General features: G+C 39.3%; 2 protein-coding genes across 6 annotated transcripts; one reads left to right on the forward strand and one right to left on the reverse strand.

Moving 5' to 3' along the window:
• Positions 1-1,278: 1,278 nt before the first annotated feature.
• LOC144077189 (glycerol-3-phosphate dehydrogenase [NAD(+)], cytoplasmic) lies at positions 1,279-12,090 on the forward strand. Of its 3 annotated transcripts, none has more exons than XM_077604843.1 (8): positions 1,279-1,518; positions 7,673-7,850; positions 8,084-8,224; positions 8,347-8,485; positions 9,115-9,227; positions 9,407-9,643; positions 9,721-9,789; positions 11,255-12,090. In XM_077604843.1, exons 1-8 carry the CDS (start codon positions 1,475-1,477, stop codon positions 11,357-11,359), a joined length of 1,026 nt encoding a protein of 341 aa, XP_077460969.1. In that variant the 5' UTR covers positions 1,279-1,474; the 3' UTR covers positions 11,360-12,090. The 3 variants fall into 3 exon arrangements, with proteins under 3 accessions (XP_077460969.1, XP_077460897.1, XP_077461052.1); XM_077604771.1 differs by having other exon boundaries at positions 1,283-1,518; positions 9,721-9,827; XM_077604926.1 differs by lacking the exon at positions 1,279-1,518 and adding an exon at positions 6,017-6,543 and having other exon boundaries at positions 9,721-9,827.
• g6pd (glucose-6-phosphate dehydrogenase) lies at positions 12,091-26,857 on the reverse strand. 3 transcript variants are annotated; one of them, XM_077604500.1, is made up of 13 exons: positions 26,791-26,857; positions 24,212-24,333; positions 21,029-21,066; positions 20,796-20,904; positions 20,486-20,703; positions 20,199-20,357; positions 17,544-17,669; positions 15,638-15,731; positions 15,391-15,577; positions 15,057-15,292; positions 14,873-14,949; positions 13,235-13,327; positions 12,091-13,150 (listed from the first exon to the last, which is right to left on the reverse strand). In XM_077604500.1, exons 1-13 carry the CDS (start codon positions 26,810-26,812, stop codon positions 13,060-13,062), a joined length of 1,572 nt encoding a protein of 523 aa, XP_077460626.1. In that variant the 5' UTR covers positions 26,813-26,857; the 3' UTR covers positions 12,091-13,059. The 3 variants fall into 3 exon arrangements, with proteins under 3 accessions (XP_077460626.1, XP_077460706.1, XP_077460787.1); XM_077604580.1 differs by lacking the exon at positions 26,791-26,857 and adding an exon at positions 26,633-26,784; XM_077604661.1 differs by lacking the exon at positions 26,791-26,857 and adding an exon at positions 26,710-26,769.
• Between the last annotated feature and the right edge of the window lie 983 nt (positions 26,858-27,840).

Consider the following 27,840-nt stretch of genomic DNA (forward strand, 5'->3'; position numbering starts at 1 on the left):
AAGTGAAAAAGTGGACTACTATCTCAGCAGAACCAGGCATCCGTTCGGGCCAGCTTTCGGGTTGCTAAATTGATAGCAAGCAGCGGTAAGCCTTTCACTGACGGAGAGTTTGTTAAGAAATGTATGGATACTGTCGCGGATGAGGTGTGTCCCGAGAAGAAAGATGCATTTAATGCCGTAAGTCTGTCAGTGAGTACAATGACCAGACGCGTTGAAGAAATCGGGAGTAATGTATATGCCCAGCTGCAGCAGAAGACGAAAGAATTTGACTTTTTTTCATTAGCACTGGATGAAAGCACAGACATGCAAGACACAGTGCAACTGCTAATTTTTATTCGTGGAGTTAGCGCAAACTTTGAGATTTGCGAGGATCTGGCAGCCCTCCAAAGTCTCAAAGAGACTACAACGGGAGAGGATATTTTTGACAAAGTGTGCCAAACCATGGGAAAGTTGGACCTGGACTGGTCAAAGCTAGCTAGCATCACGACTGACGGGGCTCCTAGCATGGTGGCCGAAACTCGCGGTCTAATAATGGGACGCATGAACCGGGAGTTGGAAAAAAGGGGTCTCACCGCCCCGCTACGAGTCCACTGCCGAATTCACCAGCAAGCACTGTGCTGCAAAATGTTGATGGGGGATTCTGTAATGACGGTTGTGGTGTCGTGCATAAACTCCAGAGCAAAGGGAGAAGATTGTGCATGGCACAACAGAAAGTTAATGTTCCATGGCTTTTTTTCTATGAAGAACCCAGAGAGAGTTATTTAGTTATTATTTATTTCATAAATAGTGTTATTTATTTCCTGTTTTTTTCTGTGAAGAACTCAGAGAGGGTTATTTAGTTATTATTTATTTCATTAATAGTGTTATTATTTGTTTCCTGACTTTTTTTCTGTAAAGAACCTGGAAAGGGTTATTTGGTTATGTGTGGCTTTCTGGAAAACAATTAAAAAAAAAAATTAAGCTCCCCTACGATCGTCACACTTTTTCTGTTACAAACTGACACCGGCCCCCCATCAGAGAAGGGAAAAGTTATGTGGCCCTCACAGGAAAAAAGTTTGGGGACCCCTGCGCTAACCACTCGCCCCACCTGGCCGCCCTAATTGTAAATGTGTATGTATTTGAAAATAATTACATGTATTAACTTCTATTGTAGAAAACAAAAAATGGTTTTAATGTAAAAAAAACGGACAGACACAAGTGAGGTGAAGCGTGAGAGAGACATTTGCCCCCGTTACTTTGAGCCCACTATCCTCATGTCAGCTCAATGAATGAGTAATCGAAAGCTGGCTTGGAGGCAACGTGGACGACTGCAATGGGCGGGCCGGAGTCTCCCTTCTTGCGGGCCAATAACAACGACGGATGGGCTACACGGCTAGTCGCCTCGGCGTCGACATTGGCACATTTGGCAGGCAGCTGCTTTTGATTGCATAACCTCGCGTGGAGTTCAGCCGCTCATCGATTTTGCCTTTTCACAATGGCAGCCGCGAAGAAAGTCTGTATAATCGGCTCTGGAAATTGGCAAGTAGTCGCACCGATGCTCACGTGTATCCAATGCATAGACCAGCGAGAGCGAGAGGGCAAATGGCGTTAGATAGGGCGAACTTTAAGAGCACAGACAGCTCTTCTGTGGTCCCCGTTGCTACGGTTGCTAGCCTAATTAGCACCAGCACGCACCGGTCGCCAGTGCCTACAGCTAGCTAGTCAGGTGCTTCTTTTCTGACCGTTCGCTTTCTGGGCTCTGTCTTGTTTTACTTGATGCGTATAGAATAGCAACGTGCAAGGCATGTCGTGCTGTTTGTGGCGAAATGCCGGAGAGAAGTGTATTATGAAGGGCTCGCTTTTGGTAGGACTGTAGTGTGTCTGTCTTGAAAAAGATTGGTGACGTCGTATGCCGTCGGACAATTGTTGCCCAAAAAATAAATGCATTACAAACAAGTTTCCTGTAAGTTCTATTAAATATTCTAAAATTGATGTTGGGCTTCGTTTATTTATTTATTACTTTGCCAAGAATATCAGAAAATTTCAAAAGATTTTGATCTAAGGCATAGGGAATATTATCTTTTATGATTATGTAAACATGAAGATTATCAAATGAAATATCAGACCATAGGTATCAGATATATCATGTTGTGTAGTATTTATTTATTACTTAGCCCAGAATACCAGAAGATTTTGATCTGAGGCATAGGGAATATGGTCTTTTATAATTATGTGAGGGGTGGCCCGAGGGAAGCGTGTCGGCCTCACAGTGGGAGTCCTTGGTTCAAATCCAGGTCAGTCCACCTGTTTGGAGTTTGCATTCTCTTCCCAGGCCTGTGTGGGTTTTCTCTGAGTACTCTGCTTTCCTCCCACATTCCAAAGACATGCATGTTAGGCTTATTGGACACTAAATTGCCCCTAGGTATGGGTGTGAGAGTGCATGGTTGTCCGTCTCCTTGTGCCCTGCGATTGACTGGCCAGCAATTCAGGGTGTCCCCTGCCTCTGTCCCGAAGTCAGCTGGGATAGGCTCCAGTACCCCCCGCAACCCTAATGAGGATAAAGTGGTTCAGAAAATGAGATGAGATGATTTTGTGAACATGAAGTATACCAAATGATTGATCAGACCAAGGTATCTTAGGTATATTATGTTCTGTGGTATTTAAATATTACTTAGCCAAGAATACCAGAAGATTTCAAAAGAACATTTTGATCTGAGGCATACAGAATAATGTCTTTTATGATTATGCAAACATGAACTCTACCAAATGATAGACTAGACCACAGGTATCTTGGGTATATCATGTGTGCCCCACAAAAGCAGGCAAGTAGTGACGGTTGAATCAGAATTGCTGTAAAAACTACATTGACTGCACTATAAGTTGGTAAAATGACCTCTTGTAACACTTAAAGTAAGGAAACAGGTTAACAACCTTCCTCAGTTGGAATGGCTTTTTTACCTGCACTCAAAATAGATTGGATGTCTATCCTTGTCAATGGCATTGAAAAATGTTCATTCAACGCCAGCCCACTGAGTTCAAATAGATTTCCTGTCAGTCCCTGTAAAAGGCACTGAATGAGTTACCGTATTTTCTCGCATATTATTATTTTATGTATAATTTCATACTAAAGCAGCAGTCAACAACCACCGGTCCACCAGAGAAATAAATATTCACTTTTCAAACCTCATGAATGTCGAAACTAGCACAGCCTCCTACTTGAAATGGGAAAAGTTGTCATAATAATAATTGGTGATTCTTAATGATCCCATTTACTTTGATTTGCTTTGTGCGTTTGCTTTGTTGTTCTGTATAATCACCCTCTTGCTACTGCCACAATGAAATTTCCCGAATACGGGATGAATAAAGTTATCCAATCCAATTAAAGCTGCCAAAATTAAATATTGATACAGTGGTACCACGAGATACAAGCTTAATTAGTTCCGGGACTGGGCTCGTATGTCGATATTCTCGTAACTGGAACGAACGTTTCCCATTGAAATGAACTAAAAACAAATTAATTTGTTCCAACCCTCTGAAGAAACACCAAAAACAGGATATTGGATTGGAAAAAAATGTTTTATTTATTCTAATCGCCATCTATTAACAAAGTGACACATAACTATTGGTTTAATATTACTAAAATGTGTTTAATAGAACTAAAATTAGACGGATTTTGCAGAGGGTAGAGACGGAGGGACATGGAGGGAGGGGGGGCCCGAGCGGGGTCGACTTTTTTGCACCGGTGAATCGTAATATAACATAAACAAATTTAAACAAACTTGGATTACGATGCAGACACACTCAAAAATAAATTTAATCTAACCTTACACTAAACTTAATTCTAATTTTGTTTTACATTTTTTATACCTTTTCCTGGCCGGGTTAGCTGTTTGCCCCGCCTCCACTCTCACGTTCGCTATCGATGGGCTGTTTGCTGTTGTATTCCCTTCAAAATATTCCGAAAATGATGCACACAAATGTCCTCACAATAGGATAACGCACGACCACTTGCCAAAGAGAAGTTGTCTTGAATTAGCGATCGCTCCGCTAACGGGAGCTAACAGGCTAAGGGGGGAAAAAACACTGAAAAATGCACTGCTCCGCTTAGTGCTCGCAGAGACATTACAAAGAGGTAGTTCCGACCAGAGATATTACACGAGGAGTTGAGAGGGAGAGAGCCAGTGCCCCTGATGTTCTTATGAGCAGCCAACGAGAAGTAATATATACTGCTCGTATTAGCGATCGGTCCGACATTCGCGCTGAGTGACGGAAAAAAACTGAAAAAATGCAACGCTCCCCCCAGTGCTCGTAGATATCTGTTATACACGAAAGAGATGTGGAAAAAAAAACAGTGCGCTACAATGATAAACAGCCTCTCATGTCTTGGCCACCTGGGTTTCTCGTGTCTCGAAATTTTTACTCGTATCTAGAGATAATTATTTGCTCGAAATTTTACTCTTATCTCGAAATGCTCGTATGTCGGGATGCTCTTACGTCGAGGTACCACTGTACATGAAATTGAAAATAAAAACGATTAGAAATACAAAAATAAGAAATGAGATTAAATAAATGCAAAAATAAAAATGGAAATGAATATATAAACAAAAGTTTTTAAAAAAAGTAAATATACAATACAACAAATAAAAAGGTAAAAAAAATAACCTGCCTACAAAAATATATGTGGAAATGAATAAAAATAAATAAATGCATAAATCAACTCACTTTTTTTATTGTTGTTGTTTTTATTTAAATATTTTTTTTCAACTTTCTGTTTTTCCGATTAATTATTTTGAGGGTTGTTTTTCGATTTTTTTTCAACTTTTTTTATGAACTTAAAAAAAATGTCCTCAGTACTGAGTCATAGTTGAAAAAGTGGCCTTTGCTTACAAGTTTCAGTGTGGATTTTCACATTTTTTTGAATTTTAAACATTTGTTTTTATTTTTAATAATTAAATAGCGGAAAAAAATTGCAAAGTAGTGAATTTGCGATAAATGAAGACGCGATATTCGAGGGATTACTGTAATTGTTTTTTGCAACTCTGTTTTTTCCGAGTATCTTCTGAAGTTGTTTTTGAATTACTTTTTTTTTCCAACTCTGTTTTTTAACCCTAGAATGGTAAGCCTCTATTTCAGGGGTTACCTTTCACGCTTCTGAAATAGAAGGTTACCATGGTTACCGGGGGAAAAATGGGACCTAAGCAAGACGGTGCAATGAAGGGTACCCATTTTTTCCCCGGTAACCCTCTTTCAGAAGCGTTAAAGGTAACCCCTAAAATAGAGGGTTACCATTCTAGGGTTAATTTATCTTTGAAATTGTTTTTTGAATATATTTTAGTCTCTCTTTAAACTTGACAGCTTGTTAAAGAGGAGTCTTTCATACTGTTTTTTTTCTTTCATCAATTTACATAGAAAAAATGAAAATGTTGGAAGTTTTCATTTTTGGCTCGCCATTTTAACTTGGCATGATGTGTAATTTTGAAGCGCAATGTCATGTTCTGAATCTGTTTTGTATTTTGGACATTGTCAAAACATATACAATTATTTTGAAAGTTAAGTAGTAGTGTGCTCACATCCTTTGGTGGTGTGCTTTCTCACCAGTGGTTTCATGCAGTGTAGACGTTAGCTATGTCTACAATACGAAAACGTGAGTAATAATTTATTGCTGTTTATATTTCTTAGCAAGAATTAAATATTTAAAAAAGGAAACTATTTGAAAGCATTCGAAAATTAGATAATTTTGAGCTTTATTTGTGTACATGTACCCTGGTGAATGCAACAAGGAAAAAGGGTCACAAAATCTGAAAATTCTCTTTACCCACCACAAAATATGATTTTTGACATTTGGCAGATCTGCAATCTATTTCGCGCAATCAAGTTTTATTTTCATATGGGGCTATGACACTGGGAAATAGCCCAGTCTTTTATCACATTGATGGGGTTGTTATGAGTTTGTCAACCTTACGTAGGCAACTTGTGCATATACATTTGTTCAGGCAAAAAGCCCATTGAAATATGCAGGCTCAGGAGAAAAAAAAAAAAAAGAAAAATGAAGGGGAGAGGGGATTTTGTTGTTGTTGAAAAAAACAACCCAATAAAAAATTACTAAAAAAACAGAGTTGGAAAAAGGAAATGTAAAAAAACAACCCCTAAAATAAATTACTACTAAAAACAGTCTGACCTTTAAAATAAAAAAATGAAAATAAAAATCAGAAGAATGCAAAACCCTTCCATTGGTTTAGGAACTCCCAATATATATAAAAAAACCCTGAGAAAACCACTTCACTAGGGTCGCAAGGCAGTATGCGGAAGACCCCCTCAATTGGTTGCCAGCCAATCGCAGGGTACAAAAAATAGGGACAATTTAAAGTGGTCAACCAGCCTACTATGTATGTGTTCTTTGGTTTTTTTAGGGTTTTTTTTAGTAGGAAGAAAACGGGAGAAAACCCACACAGGCAGAGGGAAAACATGCAAACTCCACACAGCATGGTTGAAAGCACTCTTGATCTTTGAACTTTGAGGCGAAGATTCTAAAGACTCTTCCTGTGCTCACATATTAAATTAAATGTACATATTTTTGTATTTTTAATTTTGTAACTTATTTTTATACTATAGTTATTTTCCTTTTTTCCTTTTATTTAAATGTATTTAATTCCATATTTATTTGGGGATTTATTTTTTTGTCTCATTTTTTATTGTATTTGTAGTCATTTTTATTTTCACCGTAATGTATTCATTTGTATTCCGTTTTAGCAGCCTTGGTCCTCCATCACTATGCTCATGGGCGTCTCAAAATGTGGCACGATTCATTCATTCATTCATTTTCTGAACCGCTTATCCCCACAACGGTCGTGGGGGGTGCTGGAGCCTATCCCAGCTAACTACAGGCACCAGGCGGGGTAAACCCTGACATTTTGAAGCTACTTTCTAGTCATATTACTAGATCAATCAATCAATTAGTCTTTGTAGCTCTAATTGTAATATTTTTTTAATGATTTACTTTATGAAATAAACTGAATAGTTTTTGGACAAAACATTTTTTTTACTTGATCCTGATTCCAACAGCAAGTATCATTCAATTTGTTCTGTTCATGACCTATGACACAATCATGAATTTAGACCGGTACAAACCATATCTGGCAATACAGTAATTCCTTGATATACAATTATCCGAACATATGAGAAATTTGAGATGCAAGCATATGAGAGTCGGTTCCCTAGTATGCAAGAGGCTGCTTATGACCGAGTTGATAATCTGCAAAAAAGACAGTGGGTTCTACATAGACTTTAAAGCAAAGCAAGCATCTGAAAAAGACACCATCTGAACCCTTCAAAGGGAGTCGTGGCTGCTTTGATAATTTTAAAAAACGAACTGGGGGGAATACACTCGGTTGCGAGACACGGGGAAGCAGGAAGTTCCGATTCGAAAGCGGTGGTGGAATACATTAGCACCTTTGCCTCGGTTATAGCAACAAAGTTACACCCATTTAAGTGTGTATCGTAATCCAAGTTCATTCAAGTTAAATTTAAAGTTTATGTTTTTGTTACAAGCGCGTTCCCCCCCCTCCCTCTCCTCTTCCTTTCCTCTTTCAACACAGTCAATGAGTGTCTTCCATCCGACACACAAACTGAATTTTATGTTGAACAACATATTTTGGCCAAGTCTAAAACTAACTGTAACTTGTAAACAATACAGGGGCTCTGCCATTGCCAAGATAGTGGGTGCCAATGCTGCTCAGAATTCCAAATTTGACAGCATGGTAAAAATGTGGGTGTTTGAGGAGATGGTGAACGGGCACAAACTGACTGAAATTATCAACTCTGACCATGAGAATGTCAAGTACCTTCCTGGGCATAAGCTACCAGCAAATGTGGTATGTATGAATGTTGCTTTCTCATTATTTCCTAAACATTTGCAGCATATTGCTTTGCCCTTTTTGCTAATCCGTCATTGGTTGGTGGATTGTGCTTTTCACGTTGTTCATTGTTTTCTCAGGCTTTCTTTGTCTCAGTACACCCTCAAATATTGTAGGAAATTATATCAAATGTACAGTAATTTCATCAGTGTATAACTCATACTTCATTTGATTCTGTCGTTTCTCCTCAGCTGGCAGTTCCAGACTTGGTGGAGGCATCTTGTGATGCAGACATTCTGGTGTTTGTCATCCCGCACCAATTTATTGGGAAAGCCTGTGACACCATGAAGGGCAAGATAAAGACTGACGCACTAGGCATTTCTTTAATCAAGGTTAGATTTTGCAGTAAATGAACATTATACTCTAAAGAGCCATAAACTATTACATCCACTGCAATACTTTTCTGCACTGTGAATACTTAACAATTATGCGTTGTGATTTTTTTTTTTCCTAGGGAGTTGACGAGGGGCCCAATGGACTAAAACTCATTTCTGATGTGATCCAAGAGAAGCTCGGCATTGCAATGAGTGTTCTGATGGGGGCCAACATTGCCAACGAAGTAGCAGACGAAAAGTTTTGCGAGACCACCATCGGTAAATCTTACTTAGCTTTTGTCTCACCCAACTTATATTTTGCCAATGTCCAGCCAGTACAGACATGACAAACTTCAAAATGCACCACAGTTGCAGGTTTGTCCCTCAGTCCACCTAATGTAAATTAAGTAAAAAATTATAAACTGTTAGTATACTGTTATTGAATTGAATTGTGTTTTTGCATCCCACCCTGTAATGTACAGAATGTACAGTTATTATTACCTCTCAGTTTTATAATGCATTCTAAATAGCGTTTGTGTTCAGATTGATTGGCCTTTTTAGAGTGAAAAAATTTTCAGGTAACAGCCTAAAGCTGCAATTTAAGAGCAGCTATTCAAGCTGTTTCATTCAGAAAGACAAATCAGAAAGCTGTTTTCATTTCATTTCAAGTTACATGAAGAAAATTGTATTTTCAGTGAAGGTTCTATATTTAGCGCTTTGCTATTGTATGGCATGTGGTTTATTCTTTCTTGTTAAATAACAGCTGGTTTGTTTGGTATTACATCTCCACATTTCTTGACAGCCAACATAATATGGTATTTAAAACCGATCCATAGTTGAGGGGGAACAAAGAAAAGTATGCCATATTTGTCAGAAATTGTGGATTGTGTATTTCTTTTATTTTTCAGGATGCAAAAATGAAAACCACGGGGCTCTTTTAAAGGAGCTCATGCAGACCAGCAACTTCCGTGTGACTGTCGTGCAGGAGCATGATGTGGTGGAAATCTGTGGCGCTTTGAAAGTGTGTTTTTTTTTTTAAACTAAAAAATGCAAGCTCACAAAAACAAAAAAACAAAAAAAAAACAAAGGAATGTTTTGTTTTGTGAATGTGGACTCAACTCAATAGGCAGAAATATAGATGCAATCTCTCTCTTGGATATTACAGTGAATTGTCATACAATATTCTCCCCAATTTTATAGAACATTGTTGCAGTCGGAGCAGGTTTTTGTGATGGACTGGGTTTTGGAGACAACACAAAGGCAGCAGTGATCCGGTTAGGTCTGATGGAGATGATTGCTTTTGCCCGCATTTTCTGCACCGCCGGGACTGTGTCCTCGGCAACCTTTCTTGAAAGCTGCGGTGTCGCTGATCTCATCACAACCTGCTACGGTGGCCGCAATCGCAAGGTAGCCGAAGCCTTTGCAAAGACAGGGAAGGTGAGTGGGAGGAATACGTGCTTGAGATACTTCGAACTTTGGCAACATTTTTCCATTGTGTTTTGTCCCTTGTTCAGTCCATTGAGACGCTGGAGAAGGAGATGCTGAATGGTCAGAAGCTCCAAGGACCCGCAACTGCAGCAGAGGTCTATCTCATCCTCAAGCACAAAAACTTGGTTGACAAGTAAGCCTAGGAACAAATACGCAGAATCGGAGGACATTTTGCCTTCAAAATTTTCAACAAATAATCCTTCTTTCTCTGGTTTTCCGGTACACCAGTAACAGATACTGCTTGAACTAAACTATCAAAGGCTAAAAAAATGTATTTTTTATATTTGGCACAATCACAGTAAAAGGGTTGCAAATCTGTACTAATGCTAGTTTCTTCTCGTGAGCAAAAGCTAGTCAACTAGTCTTTGGTAAAATTGCCTATCCTGAAGGCACTTCTGATTTACTTATCTAGTCTTAAAAATGTAAAGCATTTTGTTCCTTTTTTGATTCAGTGCAAATACATTTCCCTAAAAAGTTTTAGTATTTGTATTACAGTGGTACCTCGACATACGAGCGTAATCCGTTCCGAGACTGAGATCGTATGACGAGGTTCTCGTAACTCGAGCGGACGTTTCCCATTGAAATGAATGGAAAACAAATTAATTCGTTCCAGCCCTCTGAAAAAACACCCAAAACAGGATATTGGATTGGAAAAAATGTTTTATTTCTTCTAATTCGCCATCTATTAACAAAGTAACACATAACGAGTGGTTTAATAGTAATAAAATGTGTTTAATCTAACTAAAATTGGGCAGATTTCGCCGACGGGAGACAGAGACGTTTGGGGGCGTGGGGGGTTGGGTTCTTTTTTTTTCCCACGACAACGCACTCGTAAACGGAACAAACAAATTTAAATTAACTTGGATTAATATATACAGACACTCAAACATACGTTTAATGTAACTTTACACAAAACTGAATTCTAATTTTGTTGTAATCTTTTGTTACCTTCGTTTTTCGGGTTGGCGGTTTGCCAAGCCCCCGCCCTCACGTTCGCTATCGATGGACTGTTTGCTGTGGTATTGCCTTCAAAATATTCCCAAAATGATGCACACATGTCCTCACAATAGGATAACGCATGACCACTTGCCAACGAGAAATAGTCTTTAAGGAACGATGGCGGGACCTTTCCTAAGAAAGAATAACAGGAAATGACATAGCTGAGCTTCCCACGTATTGATTGTGGGTAATGAAGTTTTATTCTGAGAAAGGTTGCCATTGCCTATGGGTGTTTTGTGCAGGAGTATACTTCATTACCCAAAAAGCCTTTTTGCATGCGCGTTGTGCGTTTCCTGGTCCGAGGAGGAACTTGTTTGAATTAATCGTTCCGTGCTCGTAAATATTGTTATACACGAAAGATATGCAAAAAAAGACCTGGCTTGGTCGCATCACGAAATTTTGACCGCATAACGGGCGAATTATTCGATCGAAATTTCCCCCGTAAGACGAGCGGTCGTATGACGAGGTACCACTGTACTTAAAAATGTCCTTCAATTACGGAATGACAAAAAAAAAATTGGTCAATAGAGTACACTTACTGCAAAATGTTCCTTTTACCAGGTTCCCCCTGTTCAATGCTGTCTATCAGATCTGCTACCAGGGCCATCCAGTCACAGAGTTCATCAGCTGCTTGCAAAACCATCCCGAGCACATGTAAAATGCTAACAGACTCAACAAGTGCCTTCTACATGGATAACGTTACCCACCTCGTTACTCATCCAAAATCCGAGGCGAACTGCCACTCCACTGCTGTCAAGAAAATCTGCAGCCTTGGCACCCACTCCATGGAGATTCTACATATCACTTATGTGTTGAAGTCAACCATTTTGTCCTAAATCATCCTGTCCTTAAAGTGCGTTGTTATTTTATGAATCATGATGAAGCTTGAAATATTTTATTGAATCATTGTACCATTGACAGTTATGGATACCCAATCCATTTTTACCTTTGGGGGGGTGCTTGCACCAAACTAATTACTATCCACTTTCCAGTCAAATGGATTGGACATCTATTGCTGTCAATGACAGCTATTAAGGTAACATTGTAGAACCTTTCTGAGATATGGACAGGTTTTACCAAAGTAATTGGCTGTGATGGCGTAAATAATGCTGTCCATTGCTGAAAGTCATTTTATCAAAATGTAACCCTGCTTAATGTCTTACTAGCTTTGTGTTCTCAAATCATTTCAAGACTTTGTATTACTGGTACCTATGCATTGCAACTATTTTTAAACAAGTGCCTTATGTATGAATTCTAAAGTGTTGCCAAGTGCATCTATTTGTACAAAGCAAATACAATGTGTTCCTAAAATGTCCATTCATTTGTTAACATTACTAACAGCTTGCATTTTTTTTTAAATGACACGTCATTTGTGTGAATAAACTGCCATGTAGACATTGGTTGAATTTTTTTATATCATACAGCACTAAAAAATATATGTTCAAACAAGATCAAGATGAAATTATTTAAAGGAATAATAGATGTGAAAGCTGTGCATTTATAACAATATCTGAAAATACAGCAGTACTTCAGTAAAGAACTTCTACCATTAAACTATAAAGCAAATTAGTTTATTAAATGATTTAAAATAATATTGCTAGCATGACATGATTGTGCAGAGAAGTGCACAGTTGGTCGTTAAAGAACATTCTGAGCTGATGTGTAGACTGCATCTTTCTAAAATATGGAATGAGCCTGTGTAAATTAAGTAACAATGTGAACAAACTGGAATGTGATCAGAGGAGGCAATGCAAGAGTTTTTTTACCATCTCATCCTAATTCCAACATAAATGCTGCAAAGATCAAATATCAGCATTTACCTCTATGTCAATTTACACTGGTAACAGACAGAGCAGGCAACAAGTGTTAAAATGCGACAAACTAAATGAATAGCTTTGTGGTATTACAATCACTATAATAGGGTTTTGCTTGTGCACAGTACTTCCCATGCTTCACTCTGCAGTTATAGTTGCCATCTTTTTGGTACAGTACAACACTCAGCTCAGTATAGCAGTTGACTAGGTAATAGAGGTTATGGACTAAATATTCAGATTTGTTTTGTTTCCAAACTAAGTTAACTGTTGCCCACAAGTGAATCAATATTTAAAAAAAATACAAATAAAAAAAAAAAACCACATAGTGGGATTAAGTCATAGGATCAACTTGGTTAAATTCATCATCCTTTTGAATATCTGATAAAGTGTCTCAGAGGAATAACCTATTTACCTGAGATATGATCACTTGAGTCTCAGCATGGATATGCTTTACTTTGTAGACCATATTGGAACATAGCGTGACTCACCCACCCACTGTGTTACACCCCACCAGACTATCCTACCCATCTTAATCCCAAATAGTAGCACAACTCAAAGTTTGTTGGGGTTTACCCATTTGTAAGTGCCTTCATAGCGGAATCCAACTTTCTTTACAAGCTCGTCTGCTTCTGCTGGGCCCCGGCTAGATTGAGGGCAGATTAAGGGGGGGGACAATGAATGTGTTTGTATCTTTTTCTGTCAATTGAAGAAATAAACTCTCACTTACCTTCCAAATTTGTAAGGAATAGGCTTTGGTTTATCTTGATCTATTTGGTGAAGGAGCGGAGTAAAGATCCTCCAGGCTTCTTTTAATTCATCACTGTAAAGAGCATTACGTAAAATCAGAGTAAACACTGGTTCCCAAGTTATGGTACGCAGCCTCCTCCTAGTGGCGCGCAAAAGAATGACTATATAGTGCAACCCTTAAATCCACATACCACATGAATACTGGACAGTTTAGTTGTATTCAACCTAATCTACAAAAGAGTCACTTTAAATGTTTAAAAAGATGTTTCTTTTCTCATATTCACGAACAAAGTGGGTCGAAGGGCGAGTGTTTAGCGCGGTGGCCTCACAGTTCTGAGATCGAGGGTTCCATCCCAAGGTTTGGACTTTTCTGTGTGGAGTTTTCTCCCCGGGCTTGTGTGGGTTTTATCTGGGTACACAAGTTTCTTCCCACATCCTAAAAACATGCTCGGTAGGCTGGTTGAACACACTAAATGTGCACTGCACTTGGCTGGGCACCAATTCAGTGTGTTCCCTGCCTAATCCCCTTTGTCTGCTGGGATAGGCTCAAGCACCCCCCATGACCCTTGAGAGAATAAGTGTTATAGAAAATGAATGAATGAATTTTGAAATTTTTACTGCCAGGCCCTTCCAGTAAAAATGGATTGGATGCCTATTGCTGTCAATGGCAGCCAGTAATTTAATGTTCATCTACCCACATGGTGGTAGGAGCCAGGTGTTCTCTGAAGTGGCAAGTGTAAAATATTTAAGAATCACTAGAATAGAATGTTTAATTTGTAAAGGTGTGTGCTCAATCGGGGCCAATTTCAGCCGCATGTGGGTCTTTGCTTCTTATATTTTGTATATACTGTGGCTGTTTCTCTCATTTCATGTTTCTCTTATTTTTATTCTCTCTTAAAACAAACAAATTAATTAGAGCCCATTAAAAACAAATAATACATTACATTTTTTTAAAAGAATTTGTAGGGCAGCCCAGCGGGTGAGTGTAAGCGTCTCGGGCTCACAGTGGGAGACCTGGGTTCAAATCCAGGTCGGTCCATCTGTATGGAGTTTGCATGTTCTACACGGGCCTGCATGGGTTTTTTCCAGGTACTCTGGTTTCCTTCCACTCTAAATTGCCCCTAGGTATGCGTGTGAGCGTGAATGGTTGTTTTTCTCCTTGTGCCCTGCGATTGTTTGGCCACCAATTCAGGGTCTCGCCCACCTCTGGCCCGAAGTCAGCCGGGATAGGCTCCAGCACCCCCCGCGACCCTAGTGAGGATAAAGCGGTTCAGAAAATGAGATGAGAAAATAATTTGTCAGATTGGATTTTTTTATGATGCTTCTGACGTAAGGTGTGGCTCTTTGACGCTCACAGTTTAAAAATATTGCTCTTTGCGTCTAACTCGTCGCCACCTCTGACAAAATATCACTGATCTTGGCCGTAGATTGAATATGGAGTCAGTTAGCCACAGAAGCTCGCTAGCATTTGGTCACAAACATTCCTGGTCATTAATATGCATGAATAATTGCACCTGTAATTGACAGTATTTTGTAAAGCCCCACTAAAACTGAACCATTGGTGACTACAATAGGTAAATGCAGGACCACTTTTCAAGTAGTAATGGCTCCTACAAACCTGCGTACAAAGTGCATCTGACTCCCACAGAAGACGTCCAGAATGAGACGTTCATAGGCATCTGGTAGCTTCACATCCTGTGAAAATAATGATATTTTGAAGAGAGCACTAGTTTGTAATGCTTGGAAAGAAAACCTTTCATCGGCAGTGAGAATACATGCAACATAACAAACCAACTACATACCTTATATCGGCTCTTGTAGGTAAGGTCCAGCTCCGTTTCCTCAGGGCAGAAGTACACGCCTGGTTTCTTGCTCATCATCTTGGCATAAACAGCTTCATTGGGTTGCACGCGGACCACCAGCTCATTTCGGCGACACTGATTTCCAAAAATATCCCCAGGGACATCTGTGAATTGCAGCCGCACCTCAGCCTTCCTCTCATTTAGGGCTTTTCCACAGCGGAGAATGAAAGGAACGCCTGGGGACAAATCAGGTTCCATTTTACTGTTGGCCGGAATAAGTGGAAGCAACAGAGAGGGTGTTTTGGATATTTTCCAAAGGGTTACTCAGTTTTACCATCCCAGCGCTCATTGTGCACATAGAGCACTGCTGTGACAAATGTTGACTGTGTGGATCCTTTGGGAACTGTGGGATCATCAAGGTAACCCAATTTGGCCTCGCCTTCACCCTCTGGGTCACCAACATACTGACCCAGCACCACATCTGACATCAACACCGGATTGATGCATTTCAGCACTTTGACCTTCAAGAAGAACAGCATGATGAAAGGCGTTATTTTTTTATATATATATATTTTTTGTACCTTTTCGTCCCTGACATCATCAGAGCTGGTGGAGGCTGGCTTTTCCATCGCAACCAGAGACAGCAACTGGAGCAAGTGGTTCTGCATGACATCTCTATTCGGTAGAACAAAAAACAGATTACAGAGGGGAAAATGTGACGCCCATCAAGGTAGCACATGATCACGCCGATTATGATGAGAGCTGATCATGTGACCGTCATCAGCATTATCTTCAAGTAAGGATCAAATGGATTCTACTGGTACCCTCCAGGGAAAAATCATTTTTGTGCCAAAAATTAATTTGTCTTGCCATTTTGGCCTAAAAAAAATAATTAATTTAATTTTCAGCAATAAAAGCAATAATTTAAAAAACGATTGCAATATATTTTGACTCGGGTGGCACGGCAGCTCGATTAGTTAGCACGTCAGCCTCACTGCTCTGGGGTCCTGGGTTCAAATCCAGGTCGGTCCACCTATGTGGAGTTTGCATGTTCTCGCTGTGCCTGCGTGGGTTTTTTCCAGGTACTCCGGTTTCCTTCCACTCTAAATTTCCCCTAGGTATGGGTGTGAGTGTGCATGCTTGTCCGTCTCCTTGTGCCCTGCCATCGGCTGGTCACCGATTCAGGGTGTCCCCCGCCTCTGCCCTGGAGTCAGCTGGGATAGGCACCAGCACTCTCCACGACCCTAATGTGGATAAAGAGCTTCAGAAAATGAGATGAGATGAGATTCTGACAGCCATAGTCTGCCAACTAACCATTAAATAATTCCCATACCGCGTCCAAGCGGTCAAGATGGCAGTCCCAAAGTTACCATCCCAAATCATTTTAAAAAATTGGTTTTTTGGATTTAGATTGTGGATTTACAACATAAAATCAATTCACTCATAAAGGGTATTAGTCTTACATTTATTATATATTTGCTCGCAATGAAGAACGCTTTGCTTTATTTACATTAGAAAAGTTATTCTAGTACATCTGCTTGCAACGATGTAAATGCTTTGCTCCTTAGTTAGACCAAACAACAGGAAGGTCGAATCCTCTTGGACTGCTGGAATGTGGAGAAGAACCTTCAGCTCTACATGACCTTCCTTTGTTTTGAGAGCTAATACGTATATTGAAACTAGGGTCCTTGACTATTTGACGTCTCAGTCCTGTTTCCCACCCCTTCCTTGAGAGCTGAGACATCCATTGTAACTAGGGTCCTTGAAGCTAATAAACAGGGAAAAGATGCGTGTGACGCCAGAACGAACCTGGACAGAGACCTGTAAGGTTCGATTCCCCCTTGAAGAAAACCCAGAAGATTGTCTTGTCTCTTTATTTGTGCGTGCATTTGGGAATGACTATTGGTGAACCTAACAGGGGCCTTTCGAATGAGCAATTGATGAAACGATACGGGAGACAAATTCACGATCCCAAAAATTGGCATTAGTGTGTAAATAAAGTTGCATTTCCAAGCACTCGGGGAACATTCTGTGCCTAGGGTCGTCAAAAACAAGTAAAGCCATGCAGAAAAAATACAATGCGTGCGTTGAGCCAATCAACTAGTCTAACGTGTCCCGTCCAATAATTAGGCACCTTGCGATCAAGCGGATTATGCACGCTGGTGTGTGCGTGCACTGTACACACTCAGCATTTGACTTTGAACGCATGGAGAAATGCCTACTATGTGCGTGCAAGCGTGCAGGTGCGTGTCTTTTGTGTTTTTCTGCACGCATTCCTTTGCAAATTTCTCGCAGGCTACAGAGAATGGCGGAGGAAAATTACTGCAAATAATTTTGGTTTGGCGACTAAATAATTGATAATTTGTCAACATAAAAAATATATTTATATTGCAAAAGCTCAAATGAAAATATATTTATGGAAATGTATTGCAATAATTTTCTGCAAATTATTTCTTGCCCACCACTCTCTTAGCACTGCCCTCTCACCGGATTATTCCGAAGTCATCAAAGTAGCCTCCTCTTCCCTGAGTGCCAAACGGTTCCTTAAATGTGAGGACAACACAGGCCACGCTGTCCCTGTTCCAAATTGGTCCAAAGATGCGGTTTCCAAATCTGTAAGAACATCAAATATAGTGTTCTCCATTACAAAGACACAGCTGCTCATAACTAGCTACTTTGTTAAATGATGTCGTTTACTGGGTGACCCCGGCAGTCAACGGAGAGAGCAGCAATTTAAATTTAATCCATGATTTGACAACAAATACATAATATAGATCGACCAATTATCGAGGATAATATTTGGACATTTGACGTATATCGGTAGCGGACCTTATTTTAATCCAACCGATCGATATGAGGAAATCATTTTAAAACTGGGTTATTTCGGCCCGGATGTAGCCGCGCCTCTCCTGTCTCTACTGCCTTCCGTCTCATGCGCTGTCACAGCGCATCATTAAGTCGAGGGCTTTGATGTTGTTGTAACTGCTCTGCTATGCTTCAATTCGTCGCCCTTTATTTGTAATAAACACACACCAGCACCAACGCAAATATAACACCCTAACCCTCTGTTTCACTGCTGCTATACAAATAAAGTTGAATTGTACATTCTATAATATACATCAACATAAGTTGTAACAATCCTTAATATATTTCTTAATAAATTATATGTGGAGATTAATCCATTTTGATGTGGTCATTTTTTGTCATATCAACATTTATATATTTTTTTATAAACCACAATAAGGGAATTATGGTTTACTCAATACATTCGTACCTCGTGATACGACAGCTCGTCATACGACATGCTCGTGGTACGACGAAAATTTCGATCGAATAATTTACTCGCGATACAATTAAAATTTCGAGATGCGACTAAGCAAGGTGGCCATGACATGAGATGCTGTTTATCATTGTAGCGTCTTTTTTTGCCGCATCTCTTTCGTGTATAACAGATATCTACGAGCACCGATCGAATTATTCAGACAAGTTTCGACCAGGAAACGCACAACGCCCATGAAAAAAGAGTGGTTTCTGGGTAATGAAGTATACTCGTGCACACAACGCCAATAGGCAATGGCACTTTCTCAGAATAAAACTTCATTACCCACAATCAATACGTGGGTAAGCTCAGCTGTTGCATTTCCTGTTATTATTATCGAATACGAGGAGTATTATATTACTTCTCGTTCGCTGCTCATAGGAACATCAGCGGCACTGGCTCGCAATTCCATCTTTGTAATATTTCTGGTCGCAACTCTCTCTCATAGGCGCCGTTAAAAGCGGTTGCGACCAGAGATATTGCAAAGGGGGAGTTGAGAGCCACTGATGTTCTTATGAGCAGCGGAGCGATCGCTAATATTACAAGACTACTTCTCGTTGGCAAGAGGTCGTGCGTTATCCTATTGTGAGGACATTTGTGTGCATCATTTTCGGAATATTTTGAAGGGAATACCGTAATTACTCGAATATAACACGCATATTTTTGCTATATAATTAATTCCAATAGTTGGGGGTGCGTGTTATAATCAATAACTAAAATAAATTACAAATTTTCGATCGAAAAAAGCATTGTCAAACTCACTCTGACGCACGGACATTGTGCAATTTCCAACTTTGAATTCAAAATACACGCATATTAAAGATCGTCAAGCCTCACAAACATCACAATCCTGCATTAATAAGCTGGAAAGTAGAATACTACATTGTAGTGTAGTACGTACTTGTATTTAGAAATATGTCCAGCGGGGGGCAGTACATTCCCTTGTTACATGTGATAGTCTTTCCCATTGTGCATATCTTCAAATCATTTATTTATTCAATTTGTATGTTCCTTTTCTTGTTTGAGAATGACAATAGATATTTGAATTAAAACATGGTATTGTCAATTGAAATGTAGTCAATGTTCAAGGAAGTCTAAAAGGTATTGCAACATAACATGTCTACATGATGTTTGTCCACTCTGTGTATCATCTATTGCCCTAAAATTCAAACGCTCGTACCTGAAGATTTCTCTATCCGGTTTTGAACAAAACAATCGTGAAACGAAGAAAAAAAGGTAAGATTTCTGATTTTCGTCAGCGGGAAATTTTAGGTGCGCACTATATTCGAGTACTGCGTTTTTCCAGATTTTTTTGGCCCAAAATTACCTGCGTGTTATTTTCGAGTGCGCGTTATATTCGAGTAATTACGGTACGTAGAACAGCAGCAAACAGCCCATCGATAGCGAACGTGAGGGTGGAGGCGTGGCAAACAACTAACCCGGCCAGAACGAAGGTTAAAAAAAAAAAAAAAAAAAAAATTAAAAGATTAAAACAAAATTAGAATTCAGTTTTGTGTAAAGTTACATTAAACGTATGTTTGAGTGTGTCTGTATATATTAATCCAAGTTAATTTAAATTTGTTTGTTCCGTTTACGAGTGCGTTGTCGTGGAAAAAAAAAGTCTCGGAACGGATTACGACCGTATGTCGAGGTACCACTGTACCACTTTGACAGGGTTTAGCAAAAATAAAAATAGGGCTAACTATTATACTATAATTCTTCCCATGTTTCAGCATCCCAAGTTAAATACTTTCAAATTCATACACAAACAAACACACACAAAAAAAATCTCTTTACTACAAATGGTAAATTTGATTGCTTACCTGAGCACCATAAGGTTTTGCACCATTTCTTTGCCTAGGTAGTGGTCAATACGGTAGATTTGGTCTTCAGTGAAGAGGGACGAGAGGTGAGCGGACAACTCTTCAGAGCTCTGAAGGTCATGTCCAAATGGCTTCTCAACAATAACTCTGGTCCAGCCACTACAAAGAACAGAAGTATCATTATTAATCCAATCTAAAACCTGAGCTTCGAGCATTTTGTATATTTGGACAGACTGAAGTCTTGTTTTTCTTTGCTTACACAAGCAAACATAAAAATGTAGACTGACCTTTCACTCATACAGTGCTGTTTGATGTTCTTGGTAACATTGTGATAAACTGTGGGTGGCAGGGCCAGGTAGAAGAGCCGATTTGCTTCTGATCCTTCAGGGAGTGTGAGGATTTCTTTATTGAGATTATTGAAGGAATCCCCATCTGCATATGTTCCACATACGTAAGAGTTCCTGCTGAAGAAGACTGACAAACGATCTGCTTCCGAGTCTGTCGCCTAGGCAAATGCGCAAATCAGGTGAAATTGCAAGTAAAACTATTATTTTGATGAGAAAATACTTTTATCGATATGCATTTGCGCACTGATACCTTGAGGTATGGCATGCAGGAAGTCCTGATATCGTCAACCGTCAGGTCAGAACGAGCAAAGCCAATAAAAAATGTTTTCTCGGGGAGAAGACCATCTCTGAACAACCACCTGGAAGAAGACTTCAGGAGTTACTCACAAGTAGCAGAAGTCCTTGTTTATGTTAGTATTATACACATCATCACTATCTGCAACATAGTGATACGCAAAATAGCAAGGTTTCAGGTTTACTTACCACAGTGTTGGGTAGATTTTCTTCTTGGCCAGGTCACCCTGCAGACCCAAACACACAAACACGTGTAGAATTTACAACAGGTTTACTGATGAAGTTAGTGAGGTCACCATAGTAACCAAGGTTTTCCCCTTCAACTACAAAGTTCAAAATGTGATGTGGTGAAGCTCATCATCACCCAATAGATTGTACTCTTAATGGGGTACAAAAGAAAACGATAAGATTCTGAGTTTGAGTGAGAACGGAATGTTGGTTGAAAACTAATTAACCAAGACATATTACTTTTTTTCAACACACAATTTGAAACCATACATAAAATAGAATGGTCATTTTTAAGTCATTCATCAGGATCTTAACACTACATTCAGACACAGTTAGCGAACTTTGTAATGTGCGGTATACAGTACACGTTTGTTGACATCATTAAATCCTATTGTTTACCAGAATTTGACAACTCTTGTGTAACGGAAAATCTTGGTAACAACGACCAACGGTCTTAATTGAACTATACAATAGTGGCATTGGACTTTTGGCTAAACAGGTTAAACTAGAGTGAAACTCACAGTTCCCCTTCCTTTTGTCTGCCAGTGTACCAACCTCAAAGGAAAAAGCTGACAGACAGTAACAATGCAACACCACCTCTCCTCTCATCAATGACCAAAAAAACAAGGAAAAAAACTGAACTGGTACTAACCCAGGCGGGCAGTAATTACACCTATTCATGCTGTTTTTATCTTACGTTACACTAAATTTAAACCTTCTTGTGCAATAACCAAGGCAAATATGTTAATGTATTCCACCACAGGTTTTAAGGCAGTACTTCCTGCTTCTCCATGCCTCAGAAACGAGTGTTCGTTTCGTCCAGTCTTTTTTTTTTAAATTATCGAACCAGCCATGACTCGCTTTGAAGGGTTCAGCTGGTGTCTTTTTTCAGATGCTTGCTTTGCCTTAAAGTCTATGAAGAACCCACTGGCTTTTTCGCAGATTATTCACTCGGTCACGCTATCTCCCTCTAACTGTTTATCTTTTATCCATATTAATGTGGATAAAAAATAAGGCCCTCCATCTCGTTATGAATGTCTCTGCGCCACTTGGAAATAATGGTTAGTCCTTTGGAAGGCTTGATATCCTTCATATCAACCTTCTGCTTAAGATGGTACATATTGTGGAAGTACTTCTCTCGTATTGGCGAGCGTGCTGAGTCACGCGTACACCAATCATGTTTTTCGATTATTCGTGCATAATATCGATTGCCATCATAAGCTATTTTCTTCTCACTACCCTTCATTGCATCGGCTTGCTTTGGACCCATTGTTTTCCCTTAATTATGCACTGATTAACGTACGCCCCAGTGCTCGTAGATATCTTTGAGAGGGAAATTCGGCGAGAAAGACAGTGCGCTGTTATTACAAGCAGCCTCTCGCGTACTCGGCCACCTGGCTGTCTCGTATGCTCGTGTCTCAAATTTGTCTCGTATCTCAAGGCAAATATTTGCTCAGAATCTTACTCCTATCTCAAATTTCTCGTATGTTAGGGCACTCACTGGTATGTCAAAGTATTACTGTACATACATTTTTGACTGTGTGACTAAATACACTTTTATACACCATGTTTTCAATCCATAATGCTGATGAGAATTGCTTTCTTATCATAGGCCTCAGGTTTTATAAACATAAAATTGATGAATACATGTTTGTAAAGGGGCATGTCATATAGCAAAACATATCAACACATTGGTGGATGCTCCTTTTTTCACTGACATTTCTTCTATTAATTGAAAATGATAAGCAATTCACAAGGTTTTTGAATGACGCCCCCTACCCCACTTTTATCAGTCCACCATCTGCAAATGAGTAACACAAACAACCACTTTTCAGTTTTACCCTTTAAACAAAAATATCTTAAGGATCTATTTGTACTTCAAGTGTTCAAATCGTCTACTCTCATGTGTCTTCAAGTTTCAGCAGGACCTATAGTGAAATTGCAGAATAGGTTGTTTCATACAAAGTATAAGCAAAGAGGAACCTGGAAGTGATGCTTTCGAAACTTTGGCTTATTGAGCAGCACTTGCATGCAAAAGCTTGGTGAAATAGCTTTCAACATTTCCTAAATGAGTTCATGTGCAAGTACAGCAGCATTTTTATTAATGCTTATTACATATACTTATGGAATGACCAACATCTCTAAGAGATAATCCAGGAAACAGGATGGTGAAAAGTTGCGCATAGTCCAAACTCAAAATGTATCACTAAATGTTTTAACAGAATTTAAAGTTTTCTTTTTTTCACCAGTCCACTAATTCATCTAGGAATAAGACAGCTAAGCCGTTAATAATAAGTACTGTATTTACTCGCATATAAGCCGCCCGCGCGTATAAACCGCACCCATAAAATTGCCTTAAAATGGTTGAATTTTACAATTTCTCACGTATAAGCCACCTCCTGAGTCACAATTTTCACCTCCATGTTCATGGTTTTAATAGGGAGTACAAATGTGTTACTTTGAAGGGAAAACCTTAAGAAAAATCATCGCATGTGGTATTTCTGAGATACTGTATGAATCAAAAGCACATTAGGGTCAATATCATTAGGAAGTTAATATGCCCGTCTTTGTAAATGCAAAATATCAAATTATTCAATTTGAAAAAAGAAATAAGTCTATCTTGATTAGAACCTGATGCTTTTTAATGACAGAAATTACAATTTCTTACCAGAAGTTTAAGATGTTGTGGCAGCCATATTGCTTCTAATGTCAAAATATCGCGATTCTTTCGATAGTTCATATCACTGCAATAGTTGTCACTTCTGACCAAGAAATAAAATGGAAAAAAATTAAAGTGTAATTTTGTTTTATTTCAAAATTAAGGCTACTCGCGTCTGGCCAGTCAGAGCACGTCTAACTAGGTAAGACGGGGGTGCCCTAGGTAAAATGGCGTCACCCCTAGGTAAGATGTCTTTTTATGTGCATGTTGTCTTTTTATGCGCATATAAGCAGATACTCTCGATTCAGTCATAATTATTTTTGACAAATGCGGCTTATATGCGAGTCAATACGGTAAATGTATCATATCAAATTTCGCTCTTGTGAAAGAGATTAATGAATATTAAGGTCTCAAGTTGCTTCTCTGATCCGGCCTTAAAAATCACACTCAAACACTGACTAGGCACCTCACGCTACAGTTCTCACCGAGGCTCCCATGATGATAAAGATATGCGCATCGGATTTTCGGAACTCATGATCATTGTGCAGCTCCTTCCTCAGCTCCCCGAACACCTCGGAGCGAGAAAGGGGAATGTTGCTCATTTTCTCTAAAAATAACAAAAAAACAAATAAGAAAAAATGGTTAGTTAAAAAGGACTTTAACACATTTTAAAATAAAACCGTAAGATAACAAAGTGAACCAAATGTAAGTGTAAAATTTAACTCCATATATATGGTGGTTGTTTTGATTGTAATTTACAATAATTCACAAATCTAAATAACACTAAACTTAATAAAAATAATATGTCGTTGGCAAGGTGAAAAAGTTGGGAATAATGTGTGAATTATGTAAATGATGATCGCACAAACTTTAGGAGACACAAAATAATCCTAATCCAGGATTTTAACATTGATGCTTTGGTTTTGTGCCAGATTATCCAAATAGCTATTACCTGAAACTATAACGTTTTTACTAGTATTTGTAAACACGCTGTTAAAATCCTTCTTCCTTTTCCACAAAATTGACATCCTGTGTATCATAAGTAGGAATTTTGTTGTGCTTAGTGACCTTAGTTTTTGGAGCATTACAGTTAGCATAGCCATATGCCTAATATTGCAGTTACTGACAATAAAAGATAGAATATTTTAATTATCAATAAAACAATTTATCACAAAAGGAAAAAAAATACAGCAGTAAAGTAATAGTTATTTAACCAGCAATTTTGTAGTGGTATTTAGTTGTTGTGTTTAAGATTATTGTTTTAAATTCAAAATAAGAGACAATTTATAAGTAAAAAATACAAATGTTTTAACACAACAAATCCAGTGAACTGATGCACTAATGACATTGTTAATATGGTTTGTTGTTACTTTATTTTTGTATTTTACGGGCATTCCAAAGTTTGTACTTGTTTTTTTACTGCAATTTATTAAAAAAATACTTGAGTCCACTTGTACCAGTCTTTTACAACAAAAGATATACATTGTATTTGAAATACCAATTGAAACACTGTCTCAACATTAAAATTCCTTGAGTGTGAATGCTGTGAAATTAGTTCCTCATCATTGACTCATTACTCTGAGTGAAGGAAGCTCCTCCACTTAAGTGTCGAGTTAAAAATTCTTGCAGTACTTCCTGGAACTACCAGGAAGTACAGCATTCATTTCTTTAGCCCAGGGGTGTACAAACTTTTTTCCTCCAAGATCTACTTTTCAAGAAGTTAACCTTCCACAATCTACTTTTTTTACAGGCCACTGACAAAGCTCACAAATTATGTATTGATATACCTCGCATAAAACTCCATTAACATGGAAGCGGTAGGGAACAGCGGTGAAGATCCACTCCCGATTGATGCTAAAGTTTACTGTGACATGCCGAATTCATTAGAGCTTAGCTAAGGAAACTGAAAGAGGGCAGGGCTCAAAATGTTATTGTTGTACGATCTACCGATAGTTCCTTGGAGATCTACCGATAGTTCCTTGGCAATCTACTGATAGTTCCTTGGCAAACCTACCGAGAGTTCCTTGGCGATCTACCGAGAGTTCCTTGGCGATCTACCGAGAGTTCCTGGGCGATCTACCGAGAGTTCCTGGGCGATCTACCGAGAGTTCCTGGGCGATCTACCGAGAGTTCCTGGGCGATCTACCAAGAGTTCCTGGGCGATCTAACGAGAGTTCCTGGGCGATCTAACGAGAGTTCCTGGGCGATCTACCAATAGTTCCTGGGCGATCTACCAATAGTTCCTGGGCGATCTACCGATAGTTCCTGAGCGATCTACCGAGAGTTCCTGGGCGATCTACCGAGAGTTCCTTGGCGATCTACCGATAGTTCTTTGGCAATCTACCGATAGTTCCTTGGCGATCTACCGGTAGATCACAATCTACGTAATGGGCACCCCTGCTCTAGCCCATTGAAGTTCAGACGCATCTTCTCCATGTAGCAAAGCGTTGTTTTACACAACATGGCAAGCACGTGTACCTGTCAAAAGCCCTCCAACAGCCACTACAACTCCCAGAAATAGCTTGCAACAAACTATAATGACATTAGTCAAATCCTCCACTAAATCCCGTATTAAGCAAAGCTCAACCTTTCCACTGAACATCTTAATAGATAACCCAACTCGTCAATATACAGTCCAACAGGGATTGCTTCGCCTGTCAATGAAAAAGTGAAGACATTTTGAGCACTGGCATGCAAACGCACCATTCAGCGATATTTGTCCTACATAAAGGTTCCGTGTGGTATTTTGCAGGGTACAGTGAATTATTTCTCTGGATCAATTACAAAAAGCGCCCTGTCATCAGTGTTTAGCTTCCCGTGATGTTATGACAACACCGGCCGTGTCTTTCAAGATAAAATTCAAACGCTTAAACAACGCCGGGAGGAACAAAAAAAGTCCTACTTACTTGCCCGTTTTCAAGAAGATAAACGCAAGACGACGGAATACACTTTGGATGAGAAGAAATACGCAAGGCAAACCCACCAAACCGGGACAGCGCGCTACTTCCCTGTTGAAGTGACGAGGCTGGAATTGTGAGATATTATTGGTTTGCGAAAAACTCACCAGCGCTCACTTGAGTTCCCATTGCTGTCGGACAACGTCACGATAGCGCTGGTGGGCGGAGCTAAAAGGAGATATACAGTACAGGCGTGTTAAGTAGTTTAGTTCAGCGTTTCCCAACCTTTTTTGAGCTGCGGCACACTTTTTGCATTGAAAAAATCTCAAGGGACACCACCATCTGAAAATCGTTTAATTTAAAACTATGTCGCCTATTTTAACAATGGTCATTCTCATCAAAGTTTTATCAGCAGGAATCACATAAACCTCCAAAATCTAATTTTTCACACTGACCTAATGTCACCAAAAGTGTCTGCGGATGCTGAACAACTTCTGGCAAAAATAAGTAATGTAATGTTTTTAATTGCATAATTTCATGACATTTGGACAATTATTACTTAAAAATATCCTAAATTTACGCAAAAAAACACCGTGTGCTTACACAGACTTTATGTCGCCAAAAGTTGATGCCCTAGAAACCAGACAACTTCCGGTTCATGTAAGAGGAAAAATAAGCAACAAAATCACCGTTTCACAATTTCTCTCTCATCTCATTTTCTGAACCGCTTTATTTTCACTAGGGTCGCAGGGGGTGCTGGAGCCTATCCCAGCTGACTTCGAGCCAGAAGCGAGGGACACCCTGAATTGGTGTGTGCCACAATTTGAATCTTGTAATAGTATAATCTATAATTTAACATTAATCATCTAATTTCATTTTCTGAACCGCTTCATCCTCACTAGGGTCGCGGGGGGTGCTAGAGCCAATCCCAGCCATCTCCGGGCCAGAGCCGGCCGGGGAACACCCTGAATCGGTGGCCAGCCGATCGCAGACAACAAGGAGACGGACAAACATGCACACTTACACTCAAACCTAGGGGCAATTTAGAGTGTCCAACCAGACTACCATGCGTGTTTTTGGAATGTGGGAGGAAACCGGAGTACCCGAAGGAAACCCACACAGGCAAACTCCATATTTCTCATCTTATATAAGCAAATGACAGCTTAAAGAATTATCCAAATGTATATATTTAATATGATTGCTTAAAATCCTATTCT

Source organism: Stigmatopora argus, chromosome 1, assembly GCF_051989625.1.
Source record: "Stigmatopora argus isolate UIUO_Sarg chromosome 1, RoL_Sarg_1.0, whole genome shotgun sequence".
Lineage (NCBI taxonomy): Eukaryota > Metazoa > Chordata > Actinopteri > Syngnathiformes > Syngnathidae > Stigmatopora > Stigmatopora argus.